Below are 19,104 nucleotides of genomic sequence, written 5' to 3'. Positions count from 1 at the left end.
TTGTGTGCAGCCTCTAGAGAACCTTTAGGGATCGTTGCTCTGGGGGGGTCCAGGGAACATTCCCCTACCCTTCAGGCAACGTTCATTGGTTGCTGTGTAATAACTAAAGCTGTCTGCAGTAAAAGGTACAATATTTACCTCTGAAGTGTAGTGGAGTAGTAGCAGTAGCCACTCAAGTAAAGTATAAGTACCTTAAAAAACGTGTGTTGAGTGCAACATTTCAACACAGGTGACAAATGAAACCTTTGGTATTTTGTAGTAATGATGCAGAAATTGTTCGTCAACAGTGGTTTTATTTTGAAACGCGTGGCAGGAAGTGCGCAGTTCCAACATGGCGGACTTGATGGTGCTGGTCAGCAGCAGCCCGCAGGAGGGACAGGCGGACCAGGCGGGACAGAGATGGGCCACAGCCGACACTCACCCCAAACAAATCCAACTACAGCCCGGACTCAGCCGCCAGTGATGGGCCGGCGGTAGTCGCGGTGTTTGACGCCGTTTCTCGGTGTTTTAGTCCGTGGTTTGTGAAGCTAAAGCGGTAGAGTTTAGCTAACTTCACAGGATTGTTCTTCCAGGGGGAGGAAGTTTGCTGCGGCGGAGGAAACAGAATAGGAAACCGGGGAGGGCCGAAATCTCCCGACATGGAGGACTCCGGGTCGGCCCTGGAGAAAAATGTGGCTGACCTCACGGTGATGGACGTGTACGACATCGCCGCGGTGGTGGGCCAGGAGTTCGAGCGGATCATAGACCAGTACGGCTGCGAGGCTCTGTCCAGGCTCATGCCCAAGGTGGTGCGGGTGCTGGAGATCCTGGAGGTGATGGTGAGCCGCAGCAGCATCAGCCCGGAGACCGAGGAGCTGCGGCTGGAGCTGGACAAGCTGCGGCTGGAGCGGCTCGACCGGCTGGAGAAGGAGAAGAAGCACAGGAAGGTCTGCTACTGCACCGCGACAGGCCCCGATAACCCGATATGACCCAATAGAACCCACTATGACCCAGTATCAGACAGATTACAGATGTAGAATCAGATTAAACATGTGGTTAACAGGTTGTTCACACTGTGACTGTGAAGGCCACCAAGTATTCAGACCCTGGTGTACTCCCAGTAAAAGCCCTCCACTGAAAATATCAAGTAATATTGTAACTTTCATTACTTAAGTAAAAGTACAATTACTCTTTTTTCTCAATTGAAAATGCCACTTAGGTATTTTAAGTATTATTTACTTGATGACAAGTACAATTACCCCATTTACAAGTAAAAGTCCTCCATTGAAAATTGAAAATGTCACTTAAGTATTCTGATATTTGTTTACTTGAGTAAATGTATCATTACTCCACCTGCAAGTAAAAGTCTTCCTTTGAAAATGTAACTTAAGTATTATAAGTCTTATTTACCTGAGTAAAAGTAGCATTACTCTGTTTCTAATGAAAAGTCAGCCTTTGACAATGTTACTTATTTAAGTGTTTTTTACTTAATTGAAAGTAACATTACTCCATTGAAAATGCAACTTAAGTATTTTGCATTTTATTTACTTGAGTAAAAGTACAATTACTCCATTCACAAGTAGAAGTCCTCCATTGAAAATGTCAAAGTATGTTAAGTGTTATTTACTCGAGTAAAAGTACCAATATTTTGCAAGTAAAAGTCTTCCACAGAAATTGTAATTTAAGTATTATAAGTCATATTTACTTAATTAAAAGTAACATTACTCCATTTACAAATAAATGTCCTCCATTGAAAATGTCACTTAAGTATTATAAGTATTATTTACTAAGTATTATTTATTGTAACAGTGGCTGATTTATGTTTTGGTAATTGACGAATCGACTAATTGATGAATCGACTAATCAGATTGTAAATACGACAGTTGTTTTATTACAGTGCATCATATTTTAAAAGCTCTTCATATATTTTGATGTCAGCTGTTGATTAATGTGATGGAGTGAAACATTTCCCAAAGGCAGTTGTGTAAAAGTATCATGAAATGGAAATACTCAAGTGAAGTACAGATACTTGAGTAATTGTACTTAGTTACTTGATCTAAGTCGCTCAGTCGGATACTTCCTGTTTGTTTAGTTGCAGATGATGACGGCTGAAGGAAACTTTGTTCCTGAGTCAGCAGGAAAATGTTTCTCCTTTCACACTCGAGTTATATTTGTCAGATGAGAGATTGTTTCCAATTAGTCATCAAATCACGACAAAGATTCAAGATTACAGCGTCTGAAGTTACAGAAACAAAATAATCAATCCTCCTGTAACTATTGATCCTGTTACAAGAGACTGGACCGTCAAAATGATTGTGAAGCTGTTATTTTAAGGTAAAAACCACATAGTGTTTGATTTAAAGGTGCAATATGCACAACTTTTGGTTGAAAACATCACTTAAATTATAAACATTATGTGAAGGAATAACAGTTTTGACATGAAGACTCTGTTTAACGTGCTAACCAGCTCGCTCCGGGTCCAAAGCTCCCGTGCTAGCAGAGTAAACACCAACACGTCCCTGGTGCTCCGAGCTCCCGGTACAGACTGCTAGCTTCACAGCTAACTTTGCTAACTAGCCAACAGCAGCTACAGTTAGCAGTTACTGTGGTGGTAGCCTGTCCCTTACTTGCTGTGAGTATGAATCCAACAGGTGGCCAGTCTTACATATTGCACCTTTAATGCACTAACGTAGGGACATTTTGAGAGAACAGATCAGATAAATGCAGTGTTGTAGAAGTAAGAGGTATAAAATAGCGTGAAATGGAAATGATTAAATCAGAATGGTACTTATGGTCATTGAGTAAATGTTCTCCACCACTGCTGATGAGATCTTATTTAAACTCAGTATCGAGTATCACAGACACACTGTCCTGTCTGAATACTTGTAAATGAAGGTCACAGCTCAGAGTCAGGCTGCTCGCTGCTATAAAAAAAGTTAATGTTCTCGTGACGGTGACGGAGCGACGGCGAACACAGTCACAGGTTCACTGATTAACTGTGTCTCATGAGTGTGATAAAGTGGATCTCTCTGCCGTGACTGAGAGGACAGTCAGCTCCTGTGTTGTTCGCATGGATCACAACACAACTACAAAAATACACGCTGCTAAACTCGACATCACAGAAGTCTGTGGTGGGAAAGTAACTTACAGACGGGAGGGTTAGGGGTAGGACGGGGTCAACGAGAAGCATCAGGGGTTTATTCCTTATTGATGCATGCTCACTGGCTGCAAAGGCAACAAAGTCAGAGTAAAAATAAATAAATAAATACAATAATTATTATATTGAAAAGCAGTCAACAGGTAAACAAATGATCAAAATGGATACAGCAGAAGCAGATATCACCGTTTTTATTCCACACATTCTTCTTTCTTTTCAAAACAAGGAGCCTACATTACCCACGATGCAACTCAGCCGCTGAGTGACATCACTGGAGGCGATAAAGAGCCGAAGTCACGTCCCTGCCAGTTTCCCTCATGGAAAACCTTTGTACGTTAGTGAATGAAGAGACAAATAATTTATTGATCCTGTCTGAATTGTTTCATGAATCACACACATGACGTTTGTCAATTAAAAGATAATTTTCAGTCAGTAAAGTCTCAGTTTGTCATCAAACTAATGAAATATCCGACTAAAAATACGTCATTATAAAGACGACACAGCCAACAGTCTCGTTAGTGACGTCGTCTCCTAACTTAAACATTGTAGAGCTGCTCCTGTATATCAGCAGCTCACAGAACTGAACCAGAACCAACTCTCCTGTCACAGAACTGCAGTTGTCAATATGAGCAGATTTATTGCGATGTTCATCTTTTTTATGGTCTTTTTTTGAGCCCAGTTGGCTCCATGTTGGTGCTGGTGACGTGTGTCGAGCGAGAGGATGTAGCTCACTGAAACTACATGAGATTTTGCTTTAATTACGACAAACTGAGACTTTATTGACTTGAAAATGTGTCTTTTAAATTAACAAACATCATCTGTGTGATTCATGACACGATCCAAACAGGACCAAAGAATTATTTATCTCTCTTTATTCACGACCGTGTGAAGTTTTTCTTGAATAAGGTCCCATGGGTCCACCGGAAGGGGCGTGACTTCATCTTTCTATTTATCAGATCACATGCAGCTTCCTCTGGAGTCACAGAAGGCTTTATACTACTTTTTTCACATGTGCAGTAGAGCTATGCAAGACCTGTACAGACACTTTAATGTGTAAACTTGGTGGAGTTGCCCTTTCATCTCTTTTCCTCATCATAAACACGGCATATAATCAGAAGGCTTTACGGTGCTCTTCACGGCTCCACAGATGCGGAAACAGGCGTGTTAATCCTTCGTGTGGAGACGGATTCAGATCTGAGCGCACAATCGATCTTTTCTCTGCAAACAGACGGTGACAAATTAAAGGAAAACGTGAATAAACCAGAGGAGCAACACAACCGATGCTGATGCTTTGATACAGGACACAAGGCTTCACTGAGGCTTCATCCTCAGAAATATACATATTAAAATAATTTGCTTTAGTTAAAGTAGCTGTGAAAATACTCCAGTACAGTCAAATGTCCTGCATTCAAAACCTCACTGAAGTAAAAGGAGTCGTAGTGCAGTAAAATGTTTCCTGACAGTGTTTTCCTGTTATATCTGATGTTTCTGGATTAATATCGCTGCTGCATTCATTTGTATGCGTCGTTTTACTGCTGTGGATGTTAAAGGTTGACTACTTTATGTACTGTTGTGTAGTTTAATCTACAGCAATGCATTTTAAATGCATCACTTCACACCTGGCACTAACATACATCGCGAGTGACCGCGTCCCCGCTCTCAGTTGTCTGAAACAGCTTTTTACAAAGTTTATAAAGTTTCTCGTAACTCAACAACTCATAAATTGTGTGATTTTTCAAGGGAGACTGGAGGCTTTCTCCACAGGTGACATAGAAGTAGCTTATATTGGCTTCTGTTTACTGTATTTGCAGAATTTGAGTTGTTTACCTTCAATAAAATGCCTTTTTTAAACAAATTTAGTGTAAATAGTGAGTAAGAAAGTAAGTGTTTGCAGATAAGACGACCTTTAACACAGAAGCAGACAGACTGGTACAGTGACGCCTCGACAAACTGACACTTTTTACAAGGAAAGAAAAACTTTTTGTATGACGTTCACACCTGTACGGATGTTAATAACAGGTCTGAACGAATTTCTATAAGAGCATCATGTTTGTATCGTGGCCGTCCTGTGAGAACCATCTCTATAACGTTTCAATTTTCTCAACATATAAAGAAACACTTCACCCTTCAGTTTATCAGAAATGATATCATATGTGTTTTCAGGAGCTGGAGCTGGTGGAGGACGTCTGGAGAGGAGAAGCTCAGGACCTGCTGACTCAGATCGCTCAGCTGCAGGAGGAGAACAAAAGCCTCCTCACCAACATGTCCATCAAAGACCCCATGAGTGAGGAGGACCTGCAGAGGCACGAGGGTGAGGAGCTCGCAACACACACATAAAGCAGGTTTTATTCACTTTGGATGCTCATATATTGTGATAAATCCCTCAGATGTTATTCAGGATAACAACTGAACTGGTCGATTAATAGTTTAATCCCCAAACCGACCAATGTGAGGATTTTTTTCAGTTTTTTCTGTTTTATATCATCGTAAACTGAAAGTCTTTGGAGGTTTTGGACTGTTGGTTGGGCAAAACAATATTTGCTGACATTAGTTTTGTGTTTTCACCCTTTTTGTAAGACAGTTTATAAACCAAACAAGAAAATTATGAGCAGATAAATTGATAATGAAAATAATCATTAATTGCAGCCCCAATACAGCTGTCTGATTGAGAGTTGGATGAGAATTGATACCACTCTCATGTCTGTACGGTAAATATGAATGGAGAACCAGCAGCGTAGCGTAGCTTAGCATAAACACTGGAAACAGGTGGAAACAGCTAGCCTGGCTCCGTCCGAAGGTAAGAAAACCTGCCTGCCGGCCCCAATAAAGCTCGTTGATTAACACTTTATATCTATATAATACGTACAGACATCACAGTATCATAAGTAATACATACAATTAAAAAAGTCTTAAATTGTTTGCTACCTGTTGTTTGTGTTCTGGTTGTAGAAAACTTTCGCTGACACTCTCTCTCCCTGTTCTGCTCACAGTCACACACACACACACACACACACACACAGTCACACACACACACACACACACACACACACACACACACAAAGGAAGCCTTCTCTGCATCTGATCGTGAGCCAGTCTTGTCTCTGCATCAGAGGCTCTCGTGGTTTCACACAGAGGCCACAGTCACTCGGACACACTGTGGACAGACCAGCCTCAGTGTACAGGCACACCTGCTAGACACGCACGCATGCACGCACACACACACACACACACACACACACACGTGCATGCACGCTTGCACACAAATCAGACTTCCTTCTGCAAAGCTCTGTCCAATGACTTTCCTCCAATAAAAACAGATTATAAAGAATAAAACTGTTTAAAAATCTACTCTGCCTGCTCGTTGTCGTCTGTGCCTTCTCTCCCTCCCTCACCGCCTCCTCTCTGTGGCCACCAGGTATGACGGAGAGAGAGAGGCAGGTGATGAAGAAGCTGAAAGAGGTGGTGGACAAGCAGAGGGACGAGATCAGAGCCAAGGACCGCGAGCTCACGCTGAAAAACGAGGACATAGAAGCAGTAAGGCGACTCAGAGATGTCACACATCGAATTATCTCATGAAGCTACGTCGACGTGTCGGAGCTGCAACAATTAGCTGGTTTATAGAGTCGATCAACAGAAAGTTAATCAGCAAATATTTGGATAGTTGATTAATCATTTGGTCAAATATCTGATTCCTGCTTCTCAAATGTGAATATTTGCTGTTTTTCTTTGTCATTTATGTCGTTAAGTTGAATATCTTTAAATTGACCAGATTAAGTGATCGTTCGTGGCTGTGATTTATTTGGGAAATGGCATTTTTTTCACTATTTTTAAGTAGAGCTGCAACAAACAGTTATTTTCATCGTCATAGAGGAGGAAAGAAACCAGAAAATACTCACGTTTAACAAGCTTTCACATTTCAGAGATTAAACAATTAATCTGCTTGAATGAATTTGGTTTGTTGAAGAGCAGCAACGTGATTCAGTCCAGTCTAATTTCAGCGGGCCTGGACGGGTGCTCACATTTTAATGTTGCACAACATCGTGCTATTTTTAGCGACAGTAGATTGGATACAGTAGGAGGATAACACACAGTGGGTCGAGGCAAAACAATAATCTGAAAAATGGGTCAGTTAACTGGGAATTTAGTGTTTCCTGCCGATAAACAAGGCAGACAGTATGACGTGTCGTAGCAGGAAAGGCATACGTGTAACTGATAACAATATTGATGGCTGTATACACAAAGTGCACCTTTTAAAATAGGGTGCACTTGATAATAAGGTTTTTCAGCTGTTTCCTCAAGATTTTCCTGTATTTTGTGTTTGTGCAGCTCCAGCAGCAGCAGTCACGCCTCATGAAAATCAACCACGACTTGAGACATAAAATCTCGGTGGTGGAGGCGCAGGGGAAGGCACTGATCGAACAGAAGGTGGAACTGGAGGCCGGCGCTCAGGCGCGGGGGCAGGAAGTCAGTGCCCTTCGGCAGGAAGTCGCACGCTTGAGGGAACGACTCCAAGGAGAACTTCCAGCCCAGAACCCTGAGGAGCAGCCACCTCAGCCCCCCTCACCTGCAGAGGTAACGCAGCACAGTGAACAGATGTTAGTGGTGCGGTCCAAGTTTAAGTCTGTTTTAAAAGGTATATCATCCTCTTTCCCCCTCAGTCTATCTTATCTCATAAGGTTAAAGGAACAGTTCACCCATTAATGAAAACTCACTCATCATCTCCTCCTGATGATATAAAGTCAGGTGAAGTCTCGTAGTCCACAAAACATTTCTGGAGCTTCACAGCAAAACAGAGTTGCAGCATTCTGCTAAACAACTGAAGCAGCTGGAGACAACCCAAAAAAAACAAACATAAAATGGCTCCAGAAAAACAAAATTTGATACGAAGATGTTATTTACACTCAACACGTAGTCGAGTTTGTGCACCCGCTTCAACACTTTAAGCTTAGCAGCTAGTTTTCTGCTTTAAAAAGGTTGTAAATAACATTTTTTCAAATCAATTTGGGATCTCAGGGATTCAGGAGACTTGGATTATGCTGGATGAGCTGCATGGAGCCATTTATGTTTTGTTTTTTTACGTTTTAAAACACGTCCTCAGCTACTTCAGTTGTTTAGGAGAGCGCCGCAATGCTATTTTGCCTTGAAACTCCAGAAATGTTTTGTGGACTACGACTTTTCGTCGGCACAGGGGTGAGTAGATAATGATTGAATTTTCGTTTTTGGGAGAACTTTTCCTCTAAATTGTCTAAAAAAGTCTTAAAAACAGATTTATAGGAACAGTTTGACATCTTCGGAAATGCACATGTACAGAGAGTTGGACTGATACCAGTCTCTTGTTTGTCAGAACCAGTAATTTTCCACTGAAGCCATGTAGCGTTCACCCAAATTGCGAATAGACAAATCAGATAAATACCCAAAGTATGGCTGTGTCATTAATCATCAATAATGTGGATATAATGACTAAGTGGGTAAACATAAGTATAAAAACAAGCAGAACGGTCTGGTGAGTTCAGAAAATTACATCACTTTGCTGTAAGTGGCCTTTAAAACCAGGAGAAGACGACACTTCTAATCCACAATCTAATCGATATATTGACCGACCCCTAAACAGGATTAACTAGGATCCCTCTGTACACATAATAAAGTGTCTTTTACTCCACCAGCGTGGTAAAGCTGCTTCAGTGGTGTTGGGTGCTGAGGGCTGGTCAGACACATCTGACCCCTCTGAGCTGATGTTGGGTGGGTTTGACCCGCCCCTGCGACCCCTGCCTGGTTCCCTCAGCCCGGAGGGACACGAGGATGAGGAGGCTGAGGACGAGGCAGTGTTGCTCTGGGTAATAAAGAAGTGCTAGTTAGTGAACCAGAGTGGTGTGATTGTCCCGACTCTAACTCCAAACCTGCACTCCCCTCTCAGAAGAACGACTACATGGGTAGAAAGAAAAACAACAGCTAGTGGACTAACATTTGTGTGACCCATGAGAAGTGCTCGGCATGGGTGTTGACAAACTAACAGAGAGGCAGTAGGATTCGTCGCTCCAGCTGGGTGAGACCTTCTGGACGACCGCACCGATGACCTTTCTAAATATAGATCACTTCAGCAGCTCAGACGCTAACAGCACTCGAAGTTGTCCTTTAATGCACCGTGATCCAGAAACTGTGACAATAGAGATGTTTGTTTCAAGTCCAACTGAAATCAACAGAACACATATCTGCCCATTTAAATCACATGTTCTCTGCTCTCCTTCAAGATAAAAGGCAGAAAACTAAATATATTTTGGTTATATTTTTTATAATATTTGGTTTAAAGATGGCAACCTCTGTATTAATTCATCATTCCTGTAGTGTGACATATATCTGTTTACGTCCTGTCCCTCTACGGTGACGTTATGTTCACCTCCGACCTTAGTTTTCATCCTTAACTTTGAATATAGTGTTTTTAATTATTTTGATAATCACCTCAGTGTCTCAGACAAACATTACCAACATTAGAGGTCACTATGGCTCTTTCCTACACTCGGGGGCCTGAAAGAGCTGCCAAAAATTAAAGTGACTTACGTACACTGTCCTACGAAAGTGAGCAGTGAAGCTCCGACCTCATTGGTCATGAACTCGACGGTGCTTTTCGTCAATTTAGTAGCCAGAAAATCTGAAAACTAAGAATAGGAGGATTTGGTTCATAGAGATAAACAGCTGGTTGAGCTAATTCTCCAGTCAGGTGCCGCTGCAGACGAGGAAGGCACAATGAGACAATGCAATAAAAGAGCATCAGTCAAACAAACAAACAATGGACATTAATTTAGAAAACATGATATTTGTTTGTTTAATGTATTAATTTGAGAAGCTTTACAGTCTCCTCGTCACTCCACACAGATTTGATGTTTTCGTCTGCTGCAGTTTTTGTCTCTTCAGAGGAAGCTAAAGATACAATTAAGTCAGATTTGCACAACTTTAAAATGGGCATAAAAACGTGTGGATGGAAATTAACTAAGAGCTGGAGAAAGCCGCCTGCAACACAAGAACCACAGACTTTAAACAACCAGCTTCATATTTCCTGCTCTTGATCTGAGACATGACTTGTTGAACACCAAACCAAACATTCACCAAAGAAAAATGAAAGTTTGCAAGTTAGATCAGCTCAGCTGCAGCACAGTCGACGGCATGTAAATGTACCTGCAAATGTTCTCGTTTGACGCCGGTGTGTCGTTTACTCTTTAGAAACCAACCAACAGCATGTCGTCTGCTATCCCTCCAAATGACTTTACTCTTCCTTCTTTAAAGAAAAACAGTTGACAACGAATTCAAAACAAACTACAGTAGTTGTGACGGCACAGGAGGTGACTAAATGTGATTTCAGTTGGACTTGAACATCGTTTTAGATACATATTAATAAAAAGTACAGTCTTTTTTTGTTGATTGACGCATGAGCGACTTCTGCCAGCTGCATGTGTTGTCAAAGTCTGTCAGGTGTTTTTATCAGTCAGTGAATGTGCCGAGTGTGCCGAGTTAAAAAAACAGAGTTTAAGCGTAAAGGGAGGAGGGAAGGGCGAACATATTTATTGGAACAAGGCCTGATGTCTGACTTAGAGTTCATCGTTTGCCACCAGGAGGCGATGTGCGATGAGGACATGCCTGCTGTGTTCCAATATTTTACCAAGGTATCCTCACTTCCTTCCCTTCGCGTCCTTCCTTCCTTCTCTCTGGTTTTGTTTCCTCTTTGTGACGCATTCGTCTGTCCGCAGGAGGCGTTGTGCGATGAGGATACGGGAGGCCTGGACCCAAAGGACCCCAACCGGCCCCGGTTCACCCTGCAGGAGCTGAGGGACGTCCTCCACGAGAGGAACGAGCTCAAGGCCAAAGTCTTCCTGCTGCAGGAGGAGCTGGCCTACTACAAAAGGTACTTACAGACATATACTTCAAGCTGAGGAGATGGATTTTCACAATGGCATGATTATGGCTAAGTTGTTGCTAATAATGACGGTCTGTTTTTGCAGCGAGGAAACAGAAGATGAGATTGTTACTCCCAGTCCTTCTCCCTCACCTGAACTGAGGACTCGCTCTCGTTCTTCAGCCCAGCCAGAGTCGGGAATCAAACGCCTGTATGTCCTCACATGCCTCCGACTGCATTCTCAGACACATCTGCTCATAAAAACACTTTAAAAACCTTTACTTTGAGATGCAAATCACAGTGACTCAGATTACTTTGCATGCGCTGAGTAAAGGCTAATTAAAATGGCCCCTGCATGCTCAAACATGCACAACATTACTCTTCAGGACATATGCAAATGAAACCTTGGCTCAAGCTTGTGCCTCATGAGAGAAGTCACATCTCTTCAACAGCAGTAACTGACATTTGGGACAATTTAAGAGATTTTGAGTATCATCTGATAATATTCGACTTCCCTCCATGTACACAGGTAGTCACACATTTAGAAAGATGATTGATTAGTTAACAAAATGTAGAGAGAACCACATTTGCACCAAATTTAAAATGTAACTACAAGACTAGTTGTTTCCAATTAAAAAAAATGACTTTCAGCGATTATAACTGGAAACAGCTCATGCACACGCCTGTGTGTGTTTGGCCTGTTATAACACAGATATATATATATATGTATTAGGAATGGGTCATGATTATCTAATATTTGAATAGTCGTTATATTAGAAACATTCTAACACTTCATGCGATTAATAACACGATACCTCCAGGTACCAGGTTATTACAGGCGTTGCTAAACCACGTTATTATGACCAGGCTCAGGCAAAACATGTGTAGCACAGTCTTTTCCACATGAGGTCAGTATGAACAGCAGAGCATTGAATTATTCCTGGTGACTATCGAACTGCATTTTTGATTGAAATGCCCATCCCTAATACGTATATGTTTATATAAATATATGAAGGAAATGATATATATATAGGGATATGTACATATGTACGTGTGTGTGTATATATGTATATATGTGTATACATATATATGTGTGTGTATAAATATGTGTATATGTATAGATATATAATGTAATATGCACAGAGATATAAATACCTATGAGTACCATCATATAATAGAGTATAAATATGAGTTAACAGGATGTGAATACTACACATCAGTACTGCAGCTGTGATGTTAAACACGCTGCACCGAGCCTTCTTCAGAACCGGTCACCACTCTGTGTGCTTGTGTAGTTGCTGTCATGTTTTGGTCGTGGGGCAGGTCCATCACACGACACACACATGTAACCATGTTGTGTTTCCTCGTTCCTGCACCCGGTCTGTTTTTCTACCTTCACTAAAATGCACTAAGGCATGATGACTTCTCTTGTTTGAGTTGTGACGGTGACTTTACTTGAAGTTTGGGTGGAACAGAGGTCAAAGGTTGATGTGGTCCCTGTCTCCCCCCTGTCCATCCCCCCCCCTCCTCCCTCCTCTCTGTTTATATCTCTTCCTGTTTGTGCTTGTGTGTCTTCACCTCTGTGTAACAGGATCTTCACAGCCATTATGCCGATGGTGGCGGCTGGTTTGATCCCAGATGACCCCACTTTACAGCCAATCAGACGTCTCGTATCACTTGTATGACTCTATATTCGGTTGGCTTCGGAGTCTGTCACTTTCTCAGCTAACAGCTTACATCCCCTTGCATGTGCCGGGGCCGCTTTTTGAGCCTTTTTTCCCACCTTTGTAGTATTCTGATTGACTGATTGTGGGGCTGTCTTACCACCGCTGTAGAGTGGGATGATTGTGGATCGTACAAATCAGCCAGTCAGAATATAAACATGTAGTCTGTCTCGTCTTTTCCCTCACTGACCACAGTAACAACTCAACGTCTGAGCTCTAAACTCAAAGGAATAATTTAAAAACTAAAACACTTTGGCTAGTTAGTGATTGAAGCTAATTCAAGACTTAATGTTTATTAAAACAGCACTGATCAGTTTTCATAAAATGAGTTAATTCCAGTTATAATCTTCTGAATATTTGTGTCATGCATTAAAGGAGAAGTTCACTCAAAAATTAAAACTCAGTCATCATCTCCTCAACTTCATGTTGATGGAAAGTCAGGTGAAGTCTCGTAGTCCACAAAACATTTCCGGAGCTTCACCGCAAAACAGAGTTGCAGCGTTCTGCTAAACAACTGAAGCAGCTGGAGACTTGTTTTAAAATGCAAAAAATACAACAGAAAATGCCTCCAGACGTGCCGTCCAGCTCGTGCACCCACTTCAGACGAGGTGCACGCTAACACTTGGCAGCTACGGTGAAGTATTCAGCTTCAAAAAGGGTGTAGATAACGTCTTTCAAATCAATTTGGGATCTCTGGGCTTCCGGAGACTCGGAGTTCGCTGGACGAGCTGCTGTATGGAGCCATTTTGTTTATTTGTTTAAACATCTTTTCCTTCCAGAAAAGCCTTAAGTGCCGTTCTTTGCTCTTGTCCAGTTCTGATAAAACTGCTGCTACGGCTAATAATCGCTTCTCGCCGTCGCCACATCTATATCATGCCTGTAGCTTCCGCCTCCATTTCCTCAAAGGACGCTGACTAGCCACAAGTGTATAGCTTGAAGCCGGCATGATGGACTTGCGAGATTACAAACCTGTGATCTCACAAATCCATCGACTAGTTGTTTAGGAGAACGCTGTTTTACTGTGAAGCTCCAGAAATGTTTTGTGGACTCCGACAAACTTCACCTGACTTTCCATCAGCATGGAGGGAGGAGATGATGACTGAATTCGCCATTAATGTGCCAAAAATAATCCAGTTCGGATGTATTGATGTTGTTAAATGCCACATATTGCTGTAAGATGTAACACTCTAACACGGCTTCACAACCTGACATCCACTGCACACACGACAGACGTGTAACTGTAAACCTGCTGTCGTCACTGAAGACATCTCCTCTGTCTCCTCTCCATCCTCTCCCCTCTCCTCTCAGGTTTAGTTTCTTCTCACGCGACAAGCAGCGGGGCTCGCAGCGGAGTGGACAGTTCGACGTCGGCTCGTGGGCGGGGAAAGACGACGTGTACACAGAGCAGGCCCAGGAGGCGTTACAGCACATGTAGTCACTGGAGAGGACTCAAACTCCAAAACTCTTAACACTCCATGTCCATCACTCGAGGCCGGCTCGTGGCGCGTCGACCGCTCACCAAAACCACCACTAGTGACTCACACCGCAGCTGAAACATCATGTGCTTGAGGTGAGAAGGCCGACAGAAAGACGAGTGACGGATCAGCTTGAACGAGGCTCCAGCTCAGATAAAGAAATCCTTAAAAACCTCTTAAAAAAAAGTTTATTTAAACACCTGATACTGTTTATCTCAGAGAGTGATGGCACATACTGACTGTACAACTTTAGAAATAGAGTGTTTTTGGTGCCTGAAGGGCTTCACAGAGTCGGACATGATGTCTGTACACAGAAGAGCAGAGGGTAAACTCAAGTTGAAGGATGGAAAGTGGAAAGTTGTTGCAATCCAAGCGGTTTATACGGAAACCCAGAGAGGACAAGAACAAGAAACATCCCTTTGATTTATCTTCTAAGTCTGATCTCATTTGTCCTCTTGTGTTTATGACTAAAGAACACAAGGATCATTTTTCTAAGTTACTTATTTTTGTCATACATGAAAACGGTTGAAAAATGTTTGTTTTGTCAGAATATTTTTCTTTTTTTTTAAGCTACTTTTTTCCATCTTGTTCCACTTTAAAACAAGTGGTAGTGTTATAAAATCTCCCTGTCTCACAGAAGAAAAACATATTTTCAGAAACCTAGAAAATGATCCTGGCAAAACCTTTTTTTTTCACCTGTTTAGTTTTTTTTTATAGATGGAAAAAAGTAACTAAAATGATTCTGACAAAATCAAATCACCTGTTTTTACATATGAATACAATAACTTAGAAAATGATCTTGGTAAAAACTAATTTTTTAGAGTTTTGATCAGACTTTTTTTTTTTTTTAAATGGATCACCAGGATCTTTTCTTCCTCACTTTCCTCTCTGGGCTTCCGTAGGTTGATGATATGTTGGTAAATGAACAGAGTAAACGCAAGTGGATGAAAATTATGACACAGATGAAGGCTTGGGACACAAAAGTGTGCTGCAAATGATCTGTCTGAACATCTCCAGATGTCGACCTAATGGAAATGAGTTTTAAAGGGTTTCGTCTCACGATCCCCGTCGAAATATAAAGCTAACCTGCAAAGAAAACACTCAATCACGGCAGTTTTCCACTCACTCACAATAACAGCAACACTTTTGTGTCCCACTGATTTATTTAAAATCTCTGTCCTTGTTCCTGTGGGCAGCTAGTCGGTCCGTCACCAGCATTTTGCAAAACTATGCAGCTCTACAAATATAAAGATTACGAGGCTCGTGTATAAAATGATGCTTAGAAACACAATTTAAAAGCTGAGTACAGACCAAGATGAAATGCTTTTATTTATAACATATATCGTGCAATAAACAGCAAGTATGGAGGCCCATTTCTGCCAAGAAAAGAAAAAAGATGTCATGATTTGGTGTGATTAAATAATAGAAAATACTAAGAATTTTATAGAGTAGAGCAGGATTTAGTTGCAACAGCGCTTTCCAGTATTCTGTAATACCGGTTCCTGTTTTCAGCACGGATGATCTGGTGACGTGAGGTGATTTAAAATCTGGATGATTTCATCGTTGCTTTCTGAGCCGGACCACAACAACCAATAGGAGACGCTTCCAGCTGACAGCGCTGACAACATTAGCTAACATGCTGCTGCTGACAGAAACTTAAAGTCTCAGCTCCAGTTCTCTCTGAAGAACAGAAAACCTGCGCTGACCGTTTAACTTCTTGGTTTTTCTTCTTCTCCTGGCAGAAATGGGCCTCCATAAGTGAGTGAGCTCTTCTCTCTCACACATTATCATTATTAAATGAACACTAATGTATCCGCTTCATGTAAGAGCAATAGTTTATTCTTAAAAAGTGCCAAAGATGTCACAGCACATCATATATAATATATATTTTCTCACAATAACAGCAATATCAGAATCACCAGCTGAACCGAAGCAGGTGATTAATATAAAACTCTAAACAGCCCCGTCAGTATAAAACGAGCTGCCGGTGTGAAACTTTCCCTCTGAACTTATTTGTGTTTTTAAAATATCTGCGAAGCACATTGATTTTAGTCGTCCGTCTGTATTTAGAGGAGAGACCGACTGATTAAACACCTGATCAGAGCACATTTAAATGATCAGTCCTGTGATATTGCATAATTTTAATATTCAACAAATCGAATGAAAAGACCAAAGACATGTTCCTTTATTACCATTAACACACACACACACACACACACACACTATAGATTAACTATCGATCAGCATTTTTACGTTCACTAATGATGACTGAGAGAAAACCACGGTGATGGTTTACAAATGAAACACAAGTTGTACTTTTTCTTCTTCGCCGTTCTTCTCGTTGCATCGAAGTATCGATCGTCACTACGTCGATTGATGGATAATTGTGGGAGTGGAAATGAAGCTTGTGTTTGTGTGAGCCTGTTTCTACAATGACTAATATTTATATTAAAAGAGAGTCGGGCGTACGCACAGCGCGTTAGGACGATATCTTAAATGACCGGGAGCCAATGTTTTCTGGTCTGACAGCCACAGAGTAGAGAAAGTCTTGAGATATTTGTTATATTTGGTCTTTTCATGAGATTATTTAGATAAGTAAAATGTAAAATAATAATGTTTTAACCTTCAAAATCATGAGTAAATTTGGCATATCAATAAGCCACTGAGATGTATTTTATTTTTAAAAAATCAACGAAAAGGCTTACTTACTTCTTGGCAATAATAGTTAAGAAGAAAAATGAATTAATGTTCACGAGGCAACATTAAACAAACATTTTTTGTTTTATAAACCTTCCTGTTTCATGTGTCTACACCCCAAATATCTGAAACTTTCAGCAAACCCAATACTGACAAATACACAGCAATATAATATGCACCTGCAAAATGAGATTATTTTAAAAACTGGAACAGTTTGTACACGTTGTGCTTATAGGCATCATTTATACAGAGCCTCAGATACGAACCTGGTTTTAAAGCCGTGTTGTCAAATTGTAAATCTTATAAATATTCCTCAGATTTTTGCTCAGGAGGCTGCAGAGAAGTTAGAAACGACCGAAACAGACTGAAGTTTCTAAAACGGTGAAAACAAAGTGAGTAAAGCAGAAGTGCCGAGTGTGGTTTATTTAAAACGTGCTAACTGATGGTTGCTGCTTCTGCTTTTGCCTTCATGCTTTAACACTGACTCATGTTTCACCCCTGAGAGGCCACGAAGAGCCGACTGTACCTGCGTTTATACTCACACAGCGAGGTGAATAAACGAAGGTGATGAGTGTCAGAGCAGCTCACCTGGTCCACATTCAGACAACATAATGATATTTATTGCAGCAGTCTCATTCTGGACTACACCTGGAAGTCAAAGGGATCGGGACTATTTAGGCATGAAAACAGAGAAACATAAAAAAGGGAAATGTAGTCGAACAAGACGACCAGTCAGTGTTGATCATCTCTCACCTGTTCCCCTCATTAAAATGGATATTTAAACGATGTAATGAATGGATCAGTGCTTTATTAAACGAGCTGTCTCCTCAGTAATAAAAACTCTGTAATGTTTGAGGTGTTTGTCTGGTTTTTTAACACTGTTATCACTCATCACGTAACAGTTGAGGTTCAGCTTCAGCTCTGTCTGTTTTAGCTCCTGTCTCTTTAAGACCCCGTCTGCTCTGATTGGTCGGCTCACACACGCCTGAGGCAGCACCACTCACAACAACAGAGCAGCTGTGATCGATTATTATGTCCCAAGCCGCTGCGAGGCATAAATTATGCAAATGGTGTGACTCTGTGACATAGTGTGATGTCACAAAGTCACAGAATTAGAGGCCGGACTGCTGACGAGGCGTTTCAGGAGCAGTGTTTTCTGTGGGAGAGAGGAGCTTCTGTTGGGGCAGACTTTAACCTTTTTAACTTACAAGATCTTTGACGTGCACAAGAACCAATAACACACCGAGAGAAAGGAGAAAGTGTAATAGGTCTCCTTCATGTTTGACTCTCAGGACACCGAATGTTAAGACCACACAAATGACCCACTTAAGCCCGTTAACATCTGGCTTTTGTGTGTAATGTGAACAATCAGGATTTACTCCCGGGTCAGTTAACCCGGCCGCAGTCACGGGTGTTTATCGCCTCCGGCTCGGCTCGGCTGTGATGTGAACACGCTGACTTACTCTCGTTTCAGGCGCGATGCTGTGACGCATGTTGAAGTTGTTGCCGTCGGTTCGTTAGTAACCGTTGTCTGTGGCCTCTGTGAGGTCCGAGCCGAGTCAGCTGCCTGTGTGCAACTCTGAGATCAGAAAGAAGACGGATGTCTCACTCCTTAGTAACTTCTGTTATCAGCTCCGGTGTTTAATTCAGAAAATTATTGATTAAGACTTTTTAACTTGTCGTCTTCTGGATCTGCTGATAGCTATTGTTCCCTGTTTTTATGGCGCGTTCGTGATGACTAACGGTAAGTGAATAGGGGAAAATAAAACAGAAAGGCAAACTCATCCACTGGTAACGTGAAAGGAGTTAATTGCTGATTATAAGCAGGTTCACCCGTGTTTAAAAACCTGCGTATACACGTTAATGTCAGCGTAGAAGTGGTAATACTCATGCTTTGGCTTAAAGACAATTTCAGTTTCACGCAACTAAAATGAAATTAAAAAAAAATATAATAATTTCTTCTAACATAAGAAAAAATCAGATTCACACACGTGTTATTTGCATATTACATCTTTATTCATCGATGCCTAAACCCCAGCATTAAGATTTATTCAACGCTACAACAGCAAAGATCTATTATTATGTCCTAGAATGGCCAACAGGTCAGTTTTGCCCCTCAGGTATTATTGCATTAGTTCTACGTGAAGATGGAATAATCCAAAATGTAACGTGTTTGTTTGAGAAAGG

At 41.4% G+C, this 19,104-nt stretch overlaps 1 protein-coding gene across 5 annotated transcripts; it reads left to right on the top strand.

Moving 5' to 3' along the window:
• Positions 1-337: 337 nt before the first annotated feature.
• rilpl1 (Rab interacting lysosomal protein-like 1) lies at positions 338-17,769 on the top strand (the record flags this gene model as incomplete). 5 transcript variants are annotated; one of them, XM_084383522.1, is made up of 10 exons in its annotated part: positions 338-926; positions 5,300-5,447; positions 6,552-6,670; positions 7,463-7,708; positions 8,800-8,970; positions 10,741-10,791; positions 10,876-11,030; positions 11,128-11,232; positions 12,613-12,700; positions 14,054-14,172. In XM_084383522.1, the coding sequence occupies exons 1-10, from the start codon at positions 639-641 to the stop codon at positions 14,057-14,059; spliced, it is 1,377 nt and encodes a 458-aa protein (XP_084239648.1). In that variant the 5' UTR covers positions 338-638. The 5 variants fall into 5 exon arrangements, with proteins under 5 accessions (XP_084239648.1, XP_084239647.1, XP_084239649.1 ...); XM_084383521.1 differs by lacking the exon at positions 12,613-12,700 and having other exon boundaries at positions 14,054-17,769; XM_084383523.1 differs by lacking the exons at positions 10,741-10,791; positions 12,613-12,700 and having other exon boundaries at positions 14,054-17,769.
• Positions 17,770-19,104: the final 1,335 nt, after the last annotated feature.

The sequence above is a fragment of the Pagrus pagrus genome (assembly GCF_965226575.1).
Source record: "Pagrus pagrus genome assembly, chromosome: 19".
NCBI classification, from domain to species: Eukaryota; Metazoa; Chordata; class Actinopteri; order Spariformes; family Sparidae; genus Pagrus; species Pagrus pagrus.
This window is presented reverse-complemented; position numbering and strand designations above follow the sequence as displayed.